General features: G+C 34.7%; 1 protein-coding gene across 1 annotated transcript in view; it reads right to left on the reverse strand.

The window, feature by feature from the left end:
• The window catches only part of ATP11B (ATPase phospholipid transporting 11B (putative)), a 117285-nt gene that overhangs the window by 84944 nt on the left and 6893 nt on the right, over nt 1-25448 (reverse strand). The window contains exons 2-3 of the mRNA XM_046001867.1: nt 5275-5391; nt 245-334 (exon numbers count right to left, since the gene is read on the reverse strand). Of these exons, the coding sequence (XP_045857823.1) occupies nt 245-334; nt 5275-5391 (207 nt within the window). The remainder of the gene's footprint in view (nt 1-244; nt 335-5274; nt 5392-25448) is intronic.

The raw sequence follows: 25448 nt of genomic DNA on the forward strand, positions 1-25448 counted from the left end.
GGTATCAACACCACAGCATATTAATGATAAAACAAAATAAAATTAATCTTAAAATTCATAGACAATTTTTTTAGAAATCTGCATGTGGTTTAAATCACAATATTCACTGATTACAAAGGGGAAACTCTGCAGGCAAAAAAAAAAGTCCCATAGTCAAGTGATTTAGAAAGCAATGTAACTTTCCCCTGAAGACATAATTTTAGAAAACATTCTATAAACTTAATCTATTGAGAGATAAGCTTACCTGAACCAAAAATATAATAAGAAAATAAAAGTTTGCCACTCTTCTGAATTGTTCAAATAAATTTTTTGGAACAAAATTCCACACAGTATACTAAAAAAAGAGAGAGAGATGGATAAATTAACATTTAAAATAATATACACTATATCCATGTAATACTAAGCAAAATGAAATCAGATTTACTAAGTCCTTAGACAAATTATGTAAATCTTAATGCTACAAAAACTACCTGGCTTTTAAGAGTTTCGGAACTTTTATTCTATACTTTTTTCTTTCTTATACTATTTATTGGTAATTTTGGTGTAATTTAAACAGATGAGATAAACTGGAACCCACCAATTTTGCTATTAAATTCTTGATTTTTTAGAAGTTGTAGATGACAGATCTAAAACATTTAATAATTTATTTTGGACTCTGGTTACACAAAACTGAACTAATGTTAAAAATAAATAAGAGCTGATAAAAATGTTCACACTAGATACTATTTATTTCCTATTTTAAATAGCTCAGTGTCAGAAATAAAGGAAATGGTATAATTATTTGATTATCCTTTGTTAAGTACAGAATACGGAAAAATAATTTAGAATGTGAAAAAGATTAAAAAATACTTTACATAAATGATCACTGGTATAACCATCAAGAAAATCTCATAAAGGCATGAAAATCTGTCACAATGTCAATTTTTAAGTAGACAGTCAAGTGACCTTGGACTAATCTCTCTGTACCCCACTTTGTGCCTCTATAAAATGAGGACGATAATAAACATAGTGTATAGGGTTGTTAAAATTTATATAGCTAATATATTTATGAAGCACTTAGGACAGAAACTGGCTCATATTAACCGCTATGTATCTGTTGTTAGATTACTAATCAGCATACAAGCCTAGAATGCTATATTATAGGGGTAGGGTAAAACAGTACAAATTCTACTTGTGTCACTAACTGCTCACAACACAATTTCACACATGAAACAGGAAAACACTTCATAGCACCGCTACTTTATCTACATACATTCTCTCAACAGAATGTAAGATCATTGAGGCTAGGGACACGGTTTTATTTACTGCTGTATCTCCAGCACTTACCACTACTCCTCAGCACATAGCTGAAGATCAAAACTTGAGCAGAACAGAAGAGTACACACATAATAGATACATACATACATAAGGTTGAAATGTATTTTTTTTTTAGATAACTATCCTATCTCAAGGCAATGAACCCTTAATGGTTATTGACCATTTCAAGATTTGTAAGAGGCAGTTTACCTAATTTTCTCTGGTGCAATGTAAGATTATTCTAATTTCTGAATTATCTTATTTAAAAAATTCACTTCTTCATCAGTTGTTTGAGACCTCAAATGTCCTTTCCTATATGAACAATTTTATAAATAGGGTTAAGTCCCCAAAAGAGCCCACAAAAGCCTCTCTGACCCAAAGATATATAAGCAGTACAATACCTAACAACATTTCTCTCAGGTGAAATTATATTTTCAGTTCTAATCTGAAATATCTGAAACATATTTTCCTGTGGTAGTGGTACCACCGGTGGCTCCAGAATCTGGGAGTGGGGATTATGTTCAGGGTTCTGGAGAGAAGAGATGTAGATGCTTTCTATTCACTGCTCAATGTGTAAAAATGAGATGGTAACTTTGGGTCATATCATCTCCAGCTGATCTTAATTGGAGTGAAAAGGCAGTTGTCCCTACAGGGGTCATAGTATTCCACGTAACTCCCTTAATCACCAAATCAAATATATAAAACTTCATAGGAATCAAGTTGGCAATGTCCTAAGTTTACATCAATCTATTTAAATCATGACAATGACAATATATTTTGTCTTCCAGAATCTCAAAAAGAACAATTACATAAATTGGAATTAGAGTAATTTTTTTCAGGGTATTTTCTTTGGCTAGTTCAATAACACACAGAAAAACTCAGAATAAATAAAATTTCTTATGAAAACTAACTTACAAATATTAGTAATTGTTATTTACAGGTTTTCTAATATACAAATATATTAATAGACTGAATGAGTCTAAATTCTGTGCTTATCCTATCATATGTAGAGGAGGAACTACAGAATAAATATTAAACAATATAAAAATGTTCTAAGAAAAATAGTGATTTATTATGCTTTAAAATTATTTTAGTTATTATGTAATAATGGTCAATAAAAATAAATTAGAAGTATAACTCCTTTAGAGCTATGTATATGACTATACAATTGACATTTTTTCCTCAAATTCTGACATCAGTAAGAAAACCAAAACATAGTTACGAAATTAAATCTTTTGCAAAGAAGTTGAAATTTAAGATAAGATAGTTACTATGGTAAATTAAACAGAGATTACCAGGTACCTACAATGTGCAAGACACTTGCACTATGGGAGGAACTAAGGGGTTTTAATATTAGAGGAAATTAAGAACAAAATATCAATAGCTATATTCAAAGATAAAGTAAGTGAAGGGATAAAGATTAAAATGAAAAGCAGTCAGTGAGAAAGAGAAATTTAATGACGAAGGTCATATTTGACAGGGGCTTTAAGAGGGGAATATTCAATAGGCTGAAAATGGGGGCAATTAGAGGAAGACCATTTCAGGAAAAAAAGACAGCATGAACACAGGCAGAGAGGAGGAAAGTTCATCATGACTCTGTGGGATAGACAGTAATACAGTGTGGAAGAGTTTAAGGAAATACTAAGGGAGTAGCAAGGTAGTTTGTAAAGGGAATTTAGAAAAAGTCAGCCTCAATATGGTCAGAAAAAAATGGACACTGTCTAAATAAGTACCCACATTTCTGAATCTGTGGTCAAAAACATGAATTTTACATTTCCATAAAAACATGAAATTTACAATCTCTACAGAAACATAAAATCTACATTAAAAAAACGTGGTTATCAACACAACATCATAGCAAAGGCATAGTTGGAAGTTCAACACGTTTTTATGGAATAGCAGGTAATCTGGTTTGCAGGAAGTATGAGAAAACAGTAGTGGGATAATAAAGGAGTAATGAGAGAGTCCTCATATGTTGAAAAAAAAAAGCAATGTTTATTTAAATACCTGCATTTTTGAAACTGTGGTCAAAAACAATAAACCTAATACTTCTGCATATGAATACAATCCTATAAAGATACTTAATCCCAAAAGTTTTCCAGGACACTCAGCTTTCAATACTCTCAGAAGACTAAAGGGATCCTCTAACTCCCAGCAGGTAAGAATTACAAAAACTAGATTTTAAAAATGGATTCTGTAGTATCCAAAATATGGACAGAAACTGGAAGAGAGCATTAAACATTTAAAAAATGTTTAATTAATTTTTAAAATATGTAAATGGAGGGACTATAAATTGTGAACCATGGATTCTTACCCTGTAGACACTATGTAACTCTCACACCTATGGCAGTAAACAGTAGGGGAAAACTATGCTCTTATCACAAAATATGACAGAGATTTGAGTTCAGGGCTGGAAAAGTAGATGGAAATTTAAGGGGAAAGTATCAGTAGTGAAAGAACCATGCAAGGAAAATGACCCAAATTCAGAATGTAAACCATCCAAACTTAGGCTGACAGCTAAACTCTGCACCAAAAAGGAATAAACTGCAGATATATGCAATAACAAAGATGAATCTGAATTATTGTTACATCAAAAGAAGCCAGACACAGAAGACTCATACTATATGACTGTACTTATATGAAATTCAGACAAAACCATAGTTATAGAAAGTAGATCAGTGGTTGCTAGCACTAGAGGTGAAGAGGAAAAGAACTAGCTGCTAATTTTTTAGTGATGGATGTATTCTATATCTTGATATTTGATGGTCACATGTTGTTACACATTTGCTAAAACTCATCAAATTGTACACTTAAAATTGGTGAATTTTCGTGTATTTAGATTATACCCAAATTAAAAAAAATTTTTTTCAAGGACTTTTTAATAAAGGATTTTACTTATTTTTACTATTTATTTGAAAGAGAGAGAGTGTGTGCAATAAAAGATGCTTCTTAAGGTGGTCTATGAAACAAAAGAAATGATCTAAGGAGAACTCTACTCTTAGTCTCTTTGAATCACATCTCTAACTACACTGTCCAATAGGTAACCACTAGTCACATATGAATGACATTTAATTTAAAATAAATTAAAATTTAAAAATTGGGTTCTTCAGTGGCATTAGCCATATTTCAGGGCCTAACTAGTCCTAAATAGCTACTGGCTATCATAGCAGACAGCAAACATTTCCTCTATCAGGAGAGAAAAGTCTATTAGGACAGCATGATGCTATAATCTTCAGTTTCAAGATAAACTAAGATAACTTAAAAATGTCATAGAAAGGGCGCCTGGGTGGCTCAGTCAATTAAGCGTCTGCCTTCAGTTCAGGTCATGATCTCAGGGTCCTGGGATGGAGCTCTGCATCAGGCTCTCTGCTCAGAGGCGAGTCTGCTTCTCCCTCTCACTCTGTGATGTCTCTCACTTTCACTCTCTTTCAAATAAAATCTTTAAAAAAAAAAAAGTCATAGAAAAAAATGAAATGAGGAAGAATATGTGAGTGAAGCAGTACCTTGGTACTATAAAATGTTTACAGAAGAGAGGTAAAATTGGAGGAAGTCAGGTTTTAAAGTCACACAGAACTGAGTTCAAACTCCAATCTTGTCACTTACTTGTGTGCAACCCTATAAATTATTTCCCAACACTTTAATTGAAGAAACAAATATAAAATGAGCATAATGCTTTGCAAAAGCTACCTCAGAGCTGTAAAAGAATTAAATGATATGAGATGTACATAACATAGTGCCTGGCACACAGTATAAATATTAGTTCCTCAGTTTAACTGCAACTAAGGATAATTTCAGTTACCTAGTATTAACAACTAGCAACTCCTTTTACTTTACAGTTCACAATTTTGGTTAAGATAAATTTGCCAAAACCATTTCCTTGATTTTTTTTAAGGATATAAATGTATACTAGAACACATAAATCACTTTTCAGAACAAAACTGAACATATCTATAGTTTTAATACTGTGTTAATGCTTACCTTAGATGAAATGATCCGGTTATCTATAAATTTCTGAGGTGTGTAAAGGCCATTCTGGGGAAACCTGTTGGCTATGTAAATAGTTCTTGTGTCACTTTGATGTGGTGGGTCAAAACCCTAAGACCAAGCAAAAGAAAAATAATGATCAACAAGGTTAGTTGTTATGATTTTTTACTGTTGGTTTAACTAATCAGACTGCACCTATTATTATTAGACCTGAATTGCATATAGGCTCAATCTATCTAATTATTAGCAGAGTTACACATATATTTTTTTCTTTCCCAGGTAAACTAGTATATTATCCTCAAGTATAAACTAACTAGTTTATACATCTGGTAATGAAAAATGATCCATACTCTGTTAGAAATGCTTCCATAAAGGGAAAAAAATCATAGAGAAGATTAACAGAAGCATCTGAGGGTAAGACTTCTTTCCTTCCCATTCATTCCTGTGGGTTCCTTACCTTTCTTAATATGGATTCCTACTCAGTGATGTGGAAATCCCATGTATCGATGGCCTAGCTAGAACCTACCACATCTGATGACAAAGGTTTATTATTTTATTTCTTCCACAACCAGATCAACCTGGTTTCAAAGAGGTTTGATCCCATAGGCCTCAACAATGCACCGGGTAGGGTCTTGCCCAGATTCATTTCACATAATCTTCTCTTTGTGTTAGTTATATAATCAAATCCCTGAAATATGGATATGATTCTGCCCTGAAAATTAGGATACCATCTTTCAAGGTACATTTAGTAATGATCTCCAGTGTAAACGTTTTCACTGGAACAAAAATACCGATACTTTATTCCCAGAGTATTTTACTATTTTCCTGGGTGGCAAGTGAATCTTCAATACTCATTTGGCAGATCTTGGAGATCCTTTGACAGGCTGAAAGCAACCACCAAAAGCAAGACCTTTTGGCGGGGTTCTATCTGGCAATGATTTGAAATTTCTCAGATTTTCATTTTTTCCATGGTGGTCAAAGGCTATTTACTACTGCTACTAAGTTACTAAACGTTAACTAAAGTTGGTATTCTTGACTATAAGGATCCACTTATAGATATTAAGGACTCTAATTCAGTAATCTACTAAGTGATGTGGCTGCCATTCAACACTCAGCATCCCTGTAAAATTTCCATTAAGCACATACATACACAGAAAGTGGAAATTCCCATATTACCTACATGTATATTTTGTTTAGTACATCAGAATATCAACAGTGTTATAAGTTTCAACTGCTGTTATTCTGAGTTTTAAAAAATTTATTCTGTGATCTTAGAAACAGCTAGTTCGACTGTGAAAATTAAATGCATTTGTACATACCATAAAAAACCATGAAGTTTCATTTTATTTGTTTATTCTATTTATAGTGATGACATTTTGTGGATGTGAATGTGCCATTATGTGTCTGATTTCAAAATCAGTTTCTTCAAAGATAAAATGTGGCATGCATATTTATCTTCCTCATAAATTTTCCTTTAAACATTTCATAATTGTTCCCTATAATAACTCACAGGGGGAAAGGGCAGGTCTCAAAACTGGAGTTGTAACTCATTGCTCTATCTAGAATATTGCAATCATCTAAAAGATATATGCCATTTATCCATTCAACAAATATTTACTGAGTTTAAGTACCATGTTAATCTATGTAGGATTATATGATTTATTAATTACTCAAGCAAGTCACAGTATGCTCCAACTAAATAAATAAAAAGGAATGAACAAAGAGTTTGCATGCTACTCCTGTAATCTATTGCTGTATTTCTCAAAGGAGGTTCACATGAAGTTTGCCAGTAAAGTTCATGAAGTTATAAGAGACAGACACACAGGTAACTGGAACATTGGACCGCATGAAGCATATTTATTCCACATCCACTCTGTAACTATGTAAAAATAATAGCAAGTTACATACCATGTATGTAAGCTTTAGGGATAAATTAAATTTAAAAAAAGTAAATTTATGGTTCTGAAAGAATATACAAATCTTTTTTTTTTTTTAGATAGAGAGCGAGCGAGCGTGCACATGTGCACATGCATGTGAGGGCGTGGTGCGGAGGGAGAGGGAGAAAGAATCTTAAGCAGGCTCCATGCTCTGTGTGGAACCTGATGCAGAGCTCAATCTCATGACCCAGAGATGATGACCTGAGCTGAAATCAAGAGTCAGATGACTGACTGAGCCACCCAGGTGTTCCAAGAATGAACAAATATTTAAGAAGATGTCAAGACAATTGAGACAGGAACTACTGATACAGAATTTCATTTTTTGCTAAATTCCAGCAAGACTAGAATGTATTACTATGTATATCTAAAGTTATGAAACATAAAGCAAAAGAAGGACTCCCTCAAATTACATATGTTATTTATATATGTTACTATTGCAACACCTCATTCATGACTTTCCAGGAAGCAAATACTCATCCTTTTCCATTCATCTCTCCTGGCTTTACCAGTAATCACATACTAAAGTTTTGAAACTCCTTAGATTTCTATAATTATTTTAAGGGGATATATGGAAATATTTTAAAAATGAAACCAATTTTAAATTAAACTGAATTTTAAATGCAGTATCATTACATTCCAAAATACCATAATTTAACATAATTCCAAAAGGAGAATGACAAGTTCTTCTTTATTCTATAACATCCACTCATACATTTTTCAGTTGTAATTAATTCACATGATCTGAATCACTTACAATCAATGGCGAGCCTGTATGTGTATTTTTTTTTTTTTAGAGATTTTATTTATTTATTTGACAGAGACACAGTGAGAGAGGGAACACAAGCAGGGGGAGTGGGAGAGGGAGAAGCAGGCTTCCTGCTGAGCAAGGAGCCTGATGCGGGGCTCCATCCCAGGACTCTAGGATCATGACCTGAGCTGAAGGCAGATGCTTAACCATCTGAACCACCCAGGTGCCCGGGTATTTTTTTTTTCCACACAAAATAGTTACATTTTACATTTATGACTATAAATTTTGTATCTGGGATAGCTAGATATCCCTTATAGAAAAAACCTCTAACTTTGGTTCATCAGCATTACCTTCTCTGCAATATATTAAGTCAGTCACAAGCAATAAAAATTAAAGACTAAAACTGTCAAAAAATAAAGAAAGTGACTTAGAGCAGGATCCATAAATGGGCTTCTGGTCTCTGAATCTCTAAAACTGTATGCAAATTTGCATAACATGTGCATTTTTCTGATGAGAGTGAACACAGGTTTCACTGGTTTTTCCTGATGTAAAGAAGCTTAAAACCACTTACCTAAAGTCTTGTTTTATAATCAGTTCTCCATCTCAATATTGCAGATTTGAAAACACCAGACTCTATTCTTTTTAAAAGGAGTCAAAACAAACATATTATCAAAATTAACTGTATAACTATACTGCTAGGGTGAAGTTCAAGTATTCCACGCTTTTCTAGCAAGCATTAACCACAATTCATGGCACTGGGAAAGAAATAGTCTGAACTTCCTAATTACTAGGTAAGGGTTACATGCCGGGGTTGGCACATACTACGTTTTCTGTTGTCATCTCAGACTAACCATTCACACCTTTAACTCCTAAGTGCTAGCCTGCTTTGTTCTCCTCTGATCTCATCTTGCCCTGGGCAAAGAAACTGAGATGGATTAATGCTATTCTAGTCATCCTGATTCTATTTTAATAGCATGTAGAGCTTTGGAAGCACACAAATTTAAGCTATTTAAAAATAAAAAACTCCCATATTCTATAAAAGTCTGAAATTCAAAACCTCTTTTCAGTCTAGATTTGTGAGCATATGTGAAAGTCACAGGTATTAAAAGAAAAAAGTGGGTAAGGTGGAAAAAATCTCAGGATGGTTTCTTGGGGAAGAACTGACAACACGCAGAATTGGTTTGAAAAAAGAGACTCCTTTGGTAACCATAAACTGATGAGACCTAGGAAAACCAAACAAGTAAACAGCTTTGTAATTTTTAGAAGTTAGTCTTTGGCACACAGCAGTACTTGGAAATGATTCACAAGATTTTGCATTTTTATACCAAATATACCAGCCTCTCCATAATCTTAAAAGCTCAAAGATTTTATGAAAAATACAAACATTACAAATAAAAGCACTAACAAGAGACTAAAACCATAGTCCCACACTTCTTTAACATAACTAAGAAGACATCATCTTTAGGTTCACAGTGATCAAAGTAAATTTGTGCTTCTTATTTTTATGTGATTTATTTCCTCTAAAATATAAAGAAAAAAGCTTCAAAACAAACCACACACCAAAAAAAAAACCATCAAGACTCAAAAAACAAAAAAAAGAAGCTTCAGAGTCAAAACTGCAATATCCACTGTTATTAAAAGAAATGAACAAAAGCTCTATTTACGTCACAGACTTTATTACATGACAGAAAGTTATTTTTGTTGGCTGTATTCTCCAATGTACATAGGCACATGAAAATGGCCTAGCAAAAATATGATACTGGGGAAGAACAGTGTATTTTAATCTATAAACTTAATTGTGAATTAAGTTTGTGAATTCTAATTCATATAATTGTGAATTTTGAAATACATAGACTTGTAAGTAAAATACACCTATATGAAGGTACCGTAAGAGCAAGACAATTTTACACTGTTAACAAAGGAAGGTGATAGAGAATAACTTAAAATGTCCATGACATAAACAAACACAAAAATTATGCATTTTTGTTTCAAGTTACATAATTTTCATTTTAGGACTTAAGGTTGATTGCCATCTATCAAACCAGTCTGGGCTTCTAGGAACTTTGGTTTACTGCAGGGTTGGGTTAGGACTGGCTTTCTAACTATATGATATAAAATACAGAGTGATCTTTGATTCTAAAAATTTTTTTTTAAAGATTTTATTTATTTATTTGACAGAGAGATCACAAGTAGGCAGAGAGGCAGGCAGAGAGAGAGGAGGAAGCAGGCTCCCCGCGGAGCAGAGAGCCCGATGCAGGGCTCTATCCCAGGACCCCGAGATCATGACCTGAGCCGAAGGCAGCGGCTTAATCCACTGAGCCACCCAGGCGCCCCTGATTCTAAAATTCTTAAATCATCTGTCAGTACTTTACTACAGGAAGGTCATCTCTGATAGCTTATGGCATTACTTCCCAAACTTGATTTCCTATTCCAACATACACCTCCAGCAAAAGCCTCTTCATCCTTTAAGTTTCAGCTTAAGAGTCCTTCTCAGTGGAGCTTTACCTGACACTCCTTTTTCCCAGAAAAAAAGGCAGGCATCTGTTATTTATTATGCTCACCAAACCTTTTACATACTTTCACTATGGATTTTATTACATGGAATAGTAATTGCTTGACTGTATATCCATCTCCCCGCTCCAGACTAAAGATTCTTAAAGGCGGCAAGTACCAATTAATTATTTAATGAATATTTAGTGAAATGGGCTAAATTCTCCAGTTTCGAGGTTCTAGATTTAGTTTTTAAATATCTTTAACAGGGGCTCCTGGGTGGCTCAGTGGGTTAAAGCCTCTGCCTTCGGCTCAGGTCATAATCCCAGCATCCTGGGATGGAGCTCCGCTTTGGGCTCTCTGCTCAGCAGGGAGCCTGCTTCCACCTCCCTCTCTCTGCCTGCCTCTCTGCCTACTTGTGATCTCTGCCTGTCAAATAAATAAATAAAATCTTTAAATATTTTTAACAATGACTTTTCTACCAAATTGAATTTTTATTCAATGATATTTAAATGAGTGTCTGTAAGTGAAATCTACCAATACTAGTAAAAGAGAGGCTAATAAGAAGCTTTTCATTCTGTTGTTCCTAGATTTATCTTATTCTCATCAAAGCCATTTGTTAAAGCTTTACAGTTGTTTGGGGTTCATTTCTAGATGTCAAAGAAACCAACTTCTATTAGGGAAATGCAACCACAATAAGATACCACCTACCACCCATCAGGATGGCCATTCTCAGAAAAAAAAAAACAACAAAAAAAAAAACAAAAAACAAAAAACCAAACCAAACCAAAACAGAAAACAATTAGTACTGGCAAGAATGTGGAGAAATTGGAATCCATCTGCACTGCCAGCAGTAATGTAAAGTGGTACAGCCTCTGTGGAAATATGGAAACTCTTCAAAAAAAAGTAAACACAGAATAATCATATAGGATCCATCAATTTCACTTCTGGGTATATACTCAAAAGACATGAAAGCAGAGACTTGAACAGATATGTGTATACCCATGTTCAAGGCAGTATTATTCATAACAGCCAAAAGGTGAAAGCAACATAAGCATTCATCAACAGATAGATAAACCACATATGGCACATATGTACAATGAGCTATTATTCAGCCTTAAAAAAGGAAATTCTGACAGCTGATACAACATGGATATACCTGAAAGACATTATGCTATGAAAGAAAAGTATTGTATGATTCCTCTTTATTTTTAAGATTTATTTATTTGAGAGAGAGAGAGTGCACATGCATGCACATGAGCAGGGCAAGGGGCAGAGGGAGAGAGAGAGAGAGAACCACCTGCAGACTCCCTGGTTAGTAGGGTGCCTAAGGCAGGGCTCGATCCCACAACCCTGAGATCATGACCTGAGCTGAAACTAAGAGTCAGACACTTAACCCACTGAGCCACCCAGGGGCTGGTGTATGAGGCCTCTTATACAAGAAATGGCCAAATTCAGGTTGTTAGGTGTTTAGTGAATGGGGAAATAGGAAGTTTGTGTTTAAAGGTTATGGAATTTCAGCTTGGGAAGATAAAGTTCAGGACATGGATGGTGGTAATGGCTGCACAACAATGTGAATGTACTTAATTAAGCTACAGAACTGCAGACTTAAAACTGGTTAACATGATAAATTGTTTATGTTATACACATACATTACCACAATTAAAATATCAATTAAAAATCAATTTCATCCATTTGAAATCTATTTCAAATCTATTCTGATGGAATAGAAGAGTCCTATTTGGTTATAATTCAACCATTATAATAATGAATGTCTTCTGTTTGTTAGACTTGTGATTTCCATGTATGGCAATGGAGACATTTATGATAAAAATAAATGTGTGAGGCTGTTTTAATGTAAATCAAATTAAAAAATAATAGACTTAGGGTTCCTGGGTGGCTCAGTGGGTTAAGCCTCTGCCTTCGGCTCAGGTCATGATCTCAGGGTCCTGGGATCGAGCCCCGCATCGGGCTCTCTGCTGATGCATCAGGGAGCCTGCTTCCCCCTCTTTCTCTGCCTGCCTCTCTGCCTACTTGTGACCTCTCTCTCTCAAATAAACAAAATCTTAAAAAAAAAAAAAACTTTAAAAATAATAGACTTAAAAGCCCTAAATTTGATTTTGTTATGCTCTGCCTATCAGGTTGAACACTGATTAGACAAGAAGTGAAGCTGGTAAATCTTCTAACTGTGGTAACCAAATTAGAAACAGATGGTTGTACAAAGAAACTTTTTTTTTTTGGTACATGCATGAGAGAGCGAGTGAGCGCACACACATGCCAGCAAGTGGAGGGGCTCAGAGAGAGAGAGATTCTTAAGCAGGCTCCATGCTAACATGGAGCCTGACGTGAAGCTCCATCTAAATCCATGAGATCACGACCTGAGCCAAGATCAAGAGTCTGATACTTAACCAATTAAGCCACCCAGACACCCCTAAAAAGAAATTTCTACTCGGGTTTCTCAAATACTTCCAAGCCTTCTCCTTCTCCCTTCACAATGATACACAGCAGTGCGATGAAGATGGTTTATAGGTCCTCCTTAGAATATCAGAAGCAATGAGTTGTAACTGAGACAGTCTAGAGACATGTTGTCAATCAAAAAGCAGATCCTTTACACAGTATATCCAAAGTCTAATATTTAAAAATATCAAGCACAAAGACACAACCACAAAATTCTAAACAACATGAAAAAGCATATTGAAGTCAAAGAACAGAGACATAGGGTGAATCCTATTTAGTTATTTAGAAAAGAATTGGCACAGCCACCCCAACTTCTAGCAACCATCGCCCTCATCAGTCAGCAGCCATCAACATCCAGGCAAGACCCTTCACCAGCAAAAAGATTATGAATTGCTGAAAGCTGAGATTATGGTTAGCATTTTTAGCAATAAAGTATTTTTAAACAGAGGTATGTACATAGCTTATTTAGACATATACTACTGCACACTTAATACAGTATTGTATAAACATAAATTTTATATGCACTAGGAAACCAAAAAATTCATTCGACTTGCTGTATTGTGATACTCCATTGTGTGTGGTGCTCTGGAACTGAACCCACAACACCTTCAAGGTACGCCTGTGCACAACACTTTCAGCAGTCCGCATTAGTAGCCACGGATTCACAATGATTACACCATTTGAATGTTATGTCTACCGACATCATGACTGCACATTTACATAATGAAATAGGTATTATTATTTTTAAAGATTTTATTTATTTATTTGACAGAGAGAGAGATCACAAGTAGGCATAGAGGCAGGCAGAGAGAGAGGCGGAAGCAGGCTCCCTGCCGAGCAGAGAGCCCAACACGGAACTCCATCCCACAACCCTGAGACTATGACACAAGGCGAAGGCAGAGACTTAACCCACTGAGTCACCCAGGCGCCCCTGAAATAGATGTTATTTAATATAAGTATTTTTTAATTTTTCCTTCATATAACAACCAGTTTTGATGTTGATTTTTTTTTAAAGATTTTATTTATTTATTTGACAGACAGAGATCACAAGTAGGCAGAGAGGCAGGGAAGCAGGCCCCCCGCCGAGCAGAGAGCCCAATGTGGGGCTCGATCCCAGGACCCCAGGATCATGACCTGAGCCGAAGGCAGAGGCTTTAAACCACTGAGCCACCCAGACGCCCCTGATGTTGATTTTTTAAAGAAGTTATTAAGTAGTTAGGTTATATATTTAAATTTTATCACAGGATAAGAAGGAATGAAGCATTTACAAAATATTTGTTAGGGTCTGATAGGGTTGGAAAAGCAATTAGGTACTTGGGAGATCAAAATATACATTATAAATATTCAGTTTTGGGTCTATAATAGGATCCCTTAAATTAGAAGCTGCTGCTTTTACAATGAGCTGTATACTATAGGCAGTATTCATACCAGGAAACCACAACAAATATTTCCAAGTACAGATTTAAACGGGGTGATGTATTTGGTAAAAAAATTATAAACAGTAACAACATAAAAATATGTTGAAGTTGAAGAATAGAGATGCCAAATGAATTCTACTTAGCTATATTAAACAAGAATTAAAACAGCGTAGAAAACAGCGAGGCAGAAAAATGGTAATTATCTTATTCATTTTATCTGCTGGGAAGCTGAGAAACATGTAGAAGAAAATAAAACATGTCCATACAAGGTTAAACAAACAGGACCTAGCAAATCTTAAAACTATTGCTACAAAAATTTGAAAATTAAACTTTTTTTTGTTAAAGATTTTATTTATTTATTTGACAGAGAGAGATCACAAGTAGGCAGAGGCAGGCAGAGAGAGAGAGAGAGAGAGAGGAGGAAGCAGGCTCCCCGCTGAGCAGAAAGCCTGATGCAAGGCTCGATCCCAGGACCCCGGGATCATGACCTGAGCTGAAGGTAGAGGCTTTAACCCACTAAGCCACCCAGGTGCCCCTGAAAATTAAACTTTAAGCAGAGAAATTATTTAGCAACACTGAGTTGACTGACATAATTTTAAAAATTTACTCAAAAAACCCCACAAAAGAGTATTTTAGTTTACTTTCAGTTCTTCCAGGGAGCAAGTGGTTCATCTACCTTGCATAATGAGTATTAAAATTGTACTGCTGATCTGCAATTCTTGACTTCTATATGTAATGAAAAGAATTTGCTTTAGCATTCAAAGAGTACTTATTGAGTACTTTTCTATGTGCTCTGTAGTAAGCTAAGGACCACGGGTGATAAAAATGGATGACTTAGTCCCTGCTCACTTGAAGCTGATAAAACCTTAGTGATTTAGGCCTTACTTACCTTAGATCTCACCTAAGTTCCTATTTCTACTCATGTATTTAAGGTCAGACTAGAATTATTTTCTGATTTCAATGTGGGACTCCCTGCATAGATATCCAGAAAGCAACTGGATATTTTTGTTTAGATGTTAGGAAAGAAGGTTGGACTTGAGATTGGAACCCAGCAACCATAATGATGATAGTTAAAACAAAAAACATGTATGAGACTGCCTATTATGAGTGTACAGAGGAAGAAGAGAATAAAAGCAAGAGATGGAATTCTCAAGGCTATCATTTAGGAGAGAAGGAATAAGCAAAGGAGAAAGATCACCAGACAGGAAGGAAAACAGAGAAAAGGTATGGCAGGAACACAGGAAGAAGCTGCAAGAAGGAATTATTTCATATGCTGTAAAAAGAAATGAGAACTGGAGAAGAGTATCTAATTTAATCATTAGGAAATCATTGGTGGCTTTTGTCAACAGTCTGAATAAAGTTAAAAGGGCTACAATGGATTGATTGAATGGGGTTGAAGAGGAAAGTGGGGAAATGGGGATGGTGAGGAAGTAGGGTTAGTGGGGAAGTGGGGACTGTGATTAACTACACCTGGATCAAATGAAAGATTTTTTTTTAGTGTAAATAAATCATATATTCAGATATGAAATGAAGGATATGATAAAGAGAGAGAAAAATAAAGCTATGAGAAAAAAAATTATTGAAGATCAAGGAATTACTAAATGTAGTATGTTGTCCCAGATAGAAGAAAGAATATTAGTGAAAAAAATAACATCTGAATAAAGTATGGAGTTTAACTAATAGTAATGTATAAATATTGGTTCATTAGTGTAACAAGTATAGCCTAGTAATGTAAGATGTTAATAATAAGAGAAACTGGGTATGGAGCATCTGGGTGGCTCAGTCAGTTCAGCATCCTACTCCTGATTTCAGCTCAGGTCATGATCTCAGGAGCCTGAGATCAAGCCCTGAGAGCCCTGCATCTGTCAGGCTTGGCACTCAGCAGGGAGTCAGTCTGCTTCTCTCCCTCTTCCTCTGCCCCTGCCCCAGTGCATAGGCTCTCGTGGGTGCTCTCTCTTTCTCTAAAATAAATAAAGAAAATCTTATTTAAAAGAGAGAGAGAAAAACTAGGTGAAGGATATCTACAGGAATTCTGTATTATTTTTGCAATTTTTCTGTAAATCTGAAATTATTCTAAGATAAAAAGGTTTATTTTTTAGAAGTTAAAAAAATACTGTTCTCGGGGCGCCTGAATGGCTCAGCGGGTTAAAGCCTCTGCCTTCAGCTCAGGTCATGATCCCAGGGTCCTGGGATCGAGCCCCACATCGGGCTCTCTGCTTAGCTGGGAGCCTGCTTCCGTCTCTCTCCCTCTCTGTCTGCCAAATAAATAAATCTTAAAAAAAAAATACTGTTCTCAAAAACAAGTACATCTACAAATTTAAGCAAATACACATGCACACAACACACACACACAAGGCCATAGGTGCATTACACTAACCTAGTTTTTCTCATTTTGCAAAGATCACTGACAAATTTATCTCAATGTATAGGAAACATCATCATTAGGGAACTAATGGTCTAGGAAACATTATAAAGATTGTTAAAAGCATCTCTGATTACTTAAGAATTTGACTTTCACTGTCTCCTAATAAATTCCTAAGTTTCTTTTTTTTTGTTTTTTCCAAATTCTGCAAATATGTGCTGGAAAAAGGGCTGATCAACACTGGCACATAGGCACTGCACTAATTTCCTTTAAATGTGCATAAAGAGTTGGAGCCACAAAGTCAGAGGGTCTCCGGAATACCTAGATAGAAGCCAGTGCCTTTACATATAGATTTCAATAGGAAAACACACATTAGAGAACCACTTACCTGTTTTTCAATGTAAAGAATCAAGTCCATCTTCACATCTTTGTTAGCATTTTTCAAATTTGTACATTAAAGAGTACAGTGGAGAGCTGAGATAAATAAGAATATCTATATTCCCTTTGTAGTTCGGGAGATGTCAAGAATAAAGAAACAACTTCCTAGGTAACAGATAATTAAGGCCGGAACTGACTACTACTTAAGCTTTATCTACCAATTGTACTCATCACAAATGACTCTTCAAAGCAAAATCTTAGAATACCAATATGTAACACAAGTATTTACTGGGAAAAATGTGCTTGATACCAAATGAGAGACTGTACCAAATTTCAGTAAAAATATCTGAAAATTCTGAAATATCAAGCTACTTAGTATGTCATATATTAAATTATCCTATAATTTAATTTTTAAAAATTCAATTTATAAATATTATGAGCATTGACTATATACTAGGTATTATGCTTGGTATGATGGAGATACCAAAATAGAAGTCAGGGCCTCTGTTCTGGGTAAAGATTCATTTAGAAAAAATAAGGCCTCTTAATGAGCACAAAAAAAAGACCAACAAAATATCAAGTAAAATTAGTAAAATTTTGACTGAAATAGTAGTAAATCATTAGACGACTCACTTTTTCCCCATAGAAAATTATCAAATACATCCTTCTGAATAAAGTTAAATGTATGATGTAATTTCATTATAGATGTAATAAAAGTTATTAATAAAAATGGAGTATATTTTTCAGCATTTCCAATTTCTATTTCAACTCCACAAACTGGTCAAACTTCAAAATAAATTTTTGAGTTCCCAAGGTTCAAGACAAAAAGAAATTAAAAACTTGAAAAACTTTCAAAAAATTTGCCATGCTGTTCAAAACCAATTTAATTGCAGTTTATGGTAGACAACATTTACAGAAGAGATACACATTAAAGTACAAGCAAGTCTTAATTTTTCTGGTATCTAAAATATTAACATTAACTTAAGAATGGCCATTGCTGAGTAAAAGAACTCTCCATCACTTCTCTCCTTTTCCTCTACAAACCTGTCACTCCACAGTACCAATGCCACCTAGAAATTTCCCCAACTCATTTTCTAGCCTTGCCTCACTCTTGAGCAGATTTAAGATGGCAGGACTGGGAATGAGAGATATAGGGGAAACTGCTGCTGTTGCTTATTCTCTTCCACACAGCTAAACTCCCTGGAAAAACTCTTGGGTTCAATCAAGTCTTGCCGCTGGAATTCCAAAGTCCAAACTTTGAACTCTTCCCTTTTCTTTACAAAAGCAACCCCCTGGGGGGAGGTGGGATTGAGAGGGGGAGGGGGCTATGGACATTGGGGAGGGGAGGCGAACCATAAGAGACTATGGACTCTGAAAAACAACCTGAGGGTTTTGAAGGGTCAGGGGTGGGAGGTTGGGGGAACAGGTGGTGGGTAATAGGGAGGGCACGTTTTGCATGGAGCACTGGGTGTTGTGCAAAAACAATGAAAACTGTTATGCTGAAAAAAATAAATAAAATGGGGAAAAAAAAGAAAAAAAAAGCGAACATGAATAAAATATCTTTTTTTCTTTAATCAAGAAGACTTAGCTAGCCTCAAAATAAGATAACCATTTTTTATAATCAGGGGCTGAGCCTTTGGGAATTGGTCTAGAGAGAAACAGTCTGAAGTTCAGTTCCTATGGCATGATAAGGATTAACAGCACCCCTTTGTACCTGGGTCCTACAGTCAGGTTCAACTGAAAGGAAGCTGAAAAAAGCTGTGTACTTTTAAATATGTAAAAAACCTCCAAAGAGATAATATCTACTTTTTTTTTTAATATCTACTTTTTTTAAAAAAGAAAATATTCTGAGAAAACCAAGCAGATACGCATCAAGAACAAGAGGAATTGAGAGATCCAGTAAATTTTGGAAATAAAAAGGTCACTTAAATTAAAAATTTGGAGGACAGGATAAACTCTAGACTGAACACAGGTGAGAGAATTAGAGAACTGGAAGCTAGAACTAAGGAATTCATAGTGAAAGCAGCACAGAGAAAACAGATGAAAAATATGAAAAACAGACGGGTATCAAGCAGGACTTCTAGACTGAGAAAATTAAAGGCTGAGAAGCAATATTTAAAGAAAAAAAAGTGGCTGAAAATTTTCTGAACCATAGCAATAAGAGCCTTCAGACTGAAAGCAAATGCAAGTGCAGAGCAGGAAAAACATGAAAAAATATGATAGATACAGCAAAATAAAATTGCAAAATACCAAGGACAAAGAGAATCTTAAAATCAACACAGATTACCAACAGTAACAGCAATTAGATTAAAAACATATTTTGTACCAGCAATTATAAATGTTCAGAAAGCAATGGAGTAAGTAGTATCTTCAATATGTTAAGTGAAAGTAAATGTTAATCTAGAATTCTGTATCTACTTAAATTAGTGTTCAACAATAATTATAAAATAAAGACATAAAAACGAAAACAGATCATTCTTTCAAACCCTTGCTTAAAACTTACTAAAGGATGCATTTTATTAAAAAGAGTAAACCCAGAGAGAGGAGGTGGTATGCAAGAAACAATGGTGAGTAAAACAAATTACTAATTCTTCATAGAAAATAAAAATGAGTAATTGACAAAAAATTAGAAAATAAAAATGAGTAAGTGACAAAAATTTAGAAACTGTTTTGAGAAGAACTAGAATATATATTATAGGAAAAAATATTTGCTAGTCATATAGCTATTAAAGGTCTTGTATCCAGAATATAAAAAAACACTTTCACAACTCAATTAAAAAAAATTTTTTTAATGGACAAAAAGATCTGAATAGGCATTTCTCCAGAAAAGGCTTATAAGGACATGAGAAGATGTTTGAAATCATTAGTAATTACCAAAATGTAAATCAAAACCACAATAAGGTTCAGTCCCACCATGAAAGCTATAATTAAAAAGACAAACAAAACCAAGTGTTGACAAGGATATGAAGACATTAGAATCCTTATACAACACTGGTGGGAATGTAAAATGGTGCAGCAACTTTGGAAAACAGTTTGGCAATTCTTCATAGAGTTAAAAATAGAGTTACCATATGACCCAGTAAATCCACTCTTTAGGTATACACACACAAGAGAAATGAAAATATACATGGACACAAAGACTTGGATATCAGTGGTCAAAGCAGTGTTATTTCTAACAGTCAAAAAGTGGAAAAAACTAAATGTCCATGATGAACAAAATGTGGTATATCCATACAATGGATTATTTGACAATAAAAAGGGATGAATTACTAATACATGCTATGACATGGATGACCCTCAAAAACACTATGCTAGGTGAAATGTTATGCTAAAAAACAGTCACAAAATACCAAATACTATATGATACTATTTCTACGAAAAGTCCAAGTAGGCAAATTGAGAGAGGTGGAAAGTAAATTAGTGACTGCTTAGTGCTGGGGGCTAGAGATTTAGGGGAATGGAAAGTGGAAGTCAATTGGAAGGGAGTTTCAGGGGGTATAAAAAGTTCTAGCATGGACTGTGGTGATGGCTGCACAATTCTACAAATATATTAAACAAACTGAATACTTTAAATGGGTAAACTGTATGGTAGTGAATCAAGTCTTAATAAAACAGATAAAAGGAAAAAAGTAGAACTAAACTATTACATAATAGTAATGTGGAAGGTGAGAGAAGAAATACCAGAGTAAGAACTTAAATCCCTGTATTATTTGTATGTGAATAGAGATACTCAATATAAAGGTATAGGTAGGAAATGATGAAATACAATCCATAGCTTCTACCTCATCAAAGAAAAAAATATGCAAAGGAACTTAACAAATTCAATACAAAGCCAATCAAAATCCTAGAAAGATTCTCCACAGAATTTGACAAATTGATTATAAATAGCATATAGAATAGTAAAGTTCAATGTAATTCTGAAAGAAAAAAAAAAACCTGGGAGTTCTACTCAGCCAGATATCAAGACTTAAAAAAATACTATAATTAAGACAGTGCATAACACTCCACTTAACATCAATGGATAGATGATCCAAACAGAAAATCAACAAAGAAACTTGTTGGCTTTGAATGCCACATTGGGCCAGATGGATCTAACAGATATACTCAGAACATTCCGTCCTAAAACAGAAGAATACACATTTTTTTCAAGTGCGCATGGAACATTCTCCAGAACAGACCACATTAGGCCACAAAACAAATCTCAACAAATTTAAAAAGATCAAAGTAATATCATGCATCTTTTCTGACCATAATGCTATGAAACTAGAAATCAACCACAAGAAAAAACCTAGAAAGCACACAAATACATGGAGGTTAAATAACATGCTACTAAACAATGAATGGGTCAACCAAGGAATCAAAGAGAAAATTTAAAAAAAAAATACATGCAGACAAATGGAAATGACAGCACAGTGGTCCAAAATCTTCCAGATGAAGCAAAACTTTCTAAGAGGGAAGTTTATAGCAATACAGGCCTATCTAAAGAAGGGAAAAAAAAATCTCAAACAAACAACCTAACCTTACTCCTGACGGATCCAAAAAAAGAAAAACAAACAAAACCCCAAATTAGTAGAAGGAAGGAAATAATAAAGATTAGAGCAGAAATAAATGAAATAGAAACCAAAAAAAGTAATAGAACAGATCAATGGAACCAGGAACTAGTTCTTTGAAATGATAAAAAAAACTGATAAACCTTTAGCCAGACTCATTAAAAAAAAAAAAAGAGAACACACAAATAAAATCAGAAAGGAAAGTGGAGAAATAACAACTGACATTACAGAAATACAAAAGATTGTAACAGAATATTATGAAAAATTATATACCAACAAATTGGACAACCCAGAAGAAATGGATAAATCCCTAGAAACATATAACCTCCCAAAATTGAATTAGGAAGAGAGAAAAAATTTGAACAGACTGATTACAAACAGTGAAATTGAATTAATCATCAAAAACTCCCAATAAACAAAAGTCCAGGACCAGATGGCCTCACAGGTAAATTCTACCAAACATTTAAGGAAGAGATAATACCTATTCTCAAATAGTCCAAAAATAGAAGAGGAAGGAAAACTTAATTAAGTCTAGGAAGCCAGCATTACCCTGATACAAAAACCAGATAAAGACACTACAGAAAAAGAGGTCAATAATAGGTCAATAATCTCTGGTCAACATAGATGCAAAAATCCTCAACAAACTATTAGCAAACCAAATCCAATAATACATTAAACAAATGATTCATCACAATCAGTGGGGCTTATCCCTGGGATGCAAGGTGGGTCAATATTCGCAAGTCAATCAATGTGATACATCACATCAATAAAAGAAGGGATAAAAACCATATGATCATTTCAACAGATACAGAAAAAACATCTGACGAAGTATGACATCCATTCATCCTGTAACAAAGTAGGATTAGAGGGAACATACCTCAACATAATAAAGTCCAACATAAAACCCCACAGCTCACATTATACTAATGGGGAAAAACAGAATATTTCTCCTAGAATCAGGAACAAGACAGGGATGTCCACTCTTACTACTGCTATTTAACACAGTACTGGATTTAACATAGTACTGGAAGTACTAGCCACAGCAATCAGACAAGAGAAAAGAATAAAAGGCATCCTGATCAGTAAAGAAAGTAAAACTTTTCACTATTTGGAGAAGACATTATATTATACACAGAAAACCCTAAAGACTGCACCAAAAAAGTACTAGATCTGATAAATGAATTCAGTAAGATCACAGGATATAAAATCAACTTACAGAAATTCATGGTATTTTTAAACACTGAAAATGAAGCAACAGAAAGAGAAATTAAGAAAGTAATCCCATTTACAACTGCACCAAAGTTAGTAAGATACCGAGGAATAAACTTCATCAAAGAGGTGAAGGCCTACTTTGAAAACTATAAAACACTGATGAAGGATATTGAAGACAACAAAAACAAGTGGGAAAATAGCCCATGCTCATGTATTGGAAGCACAAATATGGTTAAAATGTCCATAGTACCCAAAACAACCTACAGATTTAATGTACTCCCATCAAAATACCAACATTTTTCACAGAACTAGAACAAATAATCCTAAAATTTATATGGAACCACAGAAGACTAAACCTCCAAAACAATCTTGAAAAAGAAAAACAAAGCTAGAGGTATCACAATTCCAGATTTCAAGTTATACTACAAAGCTGCAGTTATCAAAACAGTACTGAACTGGCACAAAAATAGGCCCATTGATCAATGGAATACAAAGTCCAGAAACAGACCTGTTAATATGGTCAATTAATCTTTGACAAAGGAGGAAAGAAAATGCAATGGAGAAAAGACAGCATCTTCAACAAATGGTGTTGGGAGAAACAGATGGTTATGTGCGAAAGAATGAAACTGGACCACTGGCTTATACCACACACAAAGATAAAATAAAAAATGAATTAAGGGGGCGCCTGGGTGGCTCAGCGGGTTAAAGCCTCTGCCTTCAGCTCAGGTCATGGTCCTGGGATCGAGCCCCGCATCGGGCTCTCTGCTTAGCTGGGAGCCTGCTTCCTCCTCTCTTTCTCTCTGCCTGCCTCTCTGCTACTTGTGATCTCTATCTGTCAAATAAATAAATCTTAAAAAAAAAAAAATGAATTAAGGACCTATATGTGACACCTGAAACTATAAACATCCTAGAAGAGAGAAAAGGCAGTGATTTCTCCAACATTGGAAGTAGCAGCTTTTTCCTAGGTATGTCTCCAAAGGCAAGGAAAATAAAAGCAAAAATAAACTATTGGAACCCCAACAAAATGAAAAGCTTCTGCATACCAAAGGAAACAACTGACAAAACTAAAAGACAACCTACTGAATGGGAGAACATATTTGCAAATGACATATCCGTTAAAGGTTTAGTATCCAAAGTGTATAAAGACCTTATACAACTCGACACCCATAAAACAAATGATCAAATTAAAAAATGGGCAGAAAACATGAATAGTTTCTCCAAAGAATACAGATGGTCAACAGATACATGAAAAGATGCTCAACATCACTTGTCAACATCATAGAGCTGCAAATCAGCTGCAAATCAAAACTTCAATGTGGTATCACCTCACAGCTATCAAGAATGGCTAAAATCAAAAACACAAGAAACAACAGGTGTTGGCAGAGGATATGAAGAAATAGGAACCCTTGTGCGCTGTTGGTAGGAGTGCAAACTGGGGAACCCACTATGGAAAACAGTATGAAGATTCCTCAAAAAGTTAAAAATGGAACTATCTTACAATCCAGTAATTGTACTACTGGGTATTTACCCCCCAAATGCAAAAACTCTAATTCAAGGATACATGCACCCTTATGTTTGTAACAGTATTATTTACAAAAGCCAAATTATGGAAGCAGCCCAAGTGTCCATCAATAGATAAATGGATAAAGAAAATGTACATATATACAACGTAATATCACTCAGCCATAAAAAGAATGAAATCTTGCCATGTGCAACAAATATAATGCAAGTATAATATTAGCAAGTATAATGCTAAGCGAAATAAGCCAGTGATAGGAAGACAAATACTGTATGATCTCGTTTTAGAAACAGAACAAATGAGTAAAGGGAAAAAAAGGAGAATGAGCCTAACTAAGAAACAAACTCAACTATAGAGAACAAACTGATGATGGGTGGGAGGATGGGTAAAATATGTGAAAGGGATTAAGAGTACACTTATCATGATAAGCAATGAATAATGTATAGAACTGCCGAATTGCTATATTGTACACTTGAAATTAATGTAACACTGTATGTTAACTATGCTGGAATTAAAATTTAAAACTTAATTAAAAAGATAGTGCATTAGGGGTGCCTGGGTGGCTCAGGGGGTTAAACCTCTGCCTTCAGCTCAGATCATGATCTCAGGGTCCTGGGATCGATCCCCACATCAGGCTCTCTGCTCAGCAGGGAGTCTGCTTCCCTCTCTCTCTTTCTCTCTGCCTGCCTCTCTGCCTACTTGTGATCTCTCTGTTAAATAAATAAATAAAATCTTTGAAGAAAAAAAAAAAGTGCATTATTGGTGCACCAGATCAATAGGTAAATGAAACTAAATAGGGAATTTAGGAAGCAAACATGATATATGAAAGAGAATGCTGATATATAACAGAGAAAGCAAACAACACCCATTAGTGGGGAAAAGGTAGCTCATTCAAGAAAAAGTACTGAGACAAATAACTTTCCATATGGGAAAAAGTAAATTCCATAAATAAAATTCAATTCTAGATATACTAGAGACCTAAATGTTGAAAAACTAAATTTTAAGACACTTTGAAGAAAACACTAGAAAAATAGCTCTATGATCACAGGAAAGGAATATCTAAAAAACTAATAAAAAAACAAAATCACTACTCTTAA

The sequence above is a fragment of the Meles meles genome, chromosome 4 (assembly GCF_922984935.1).
Source record: "Meles meles chromosome 4, mMelMel3.1 paternal haplotype, whole genome shotgun sequence".
Lineage (NCBI taxonomy): Eukaryota > Metazoa > Chordata > Mammalia > Carnivora > Mustelidae > Meles > Meles meles.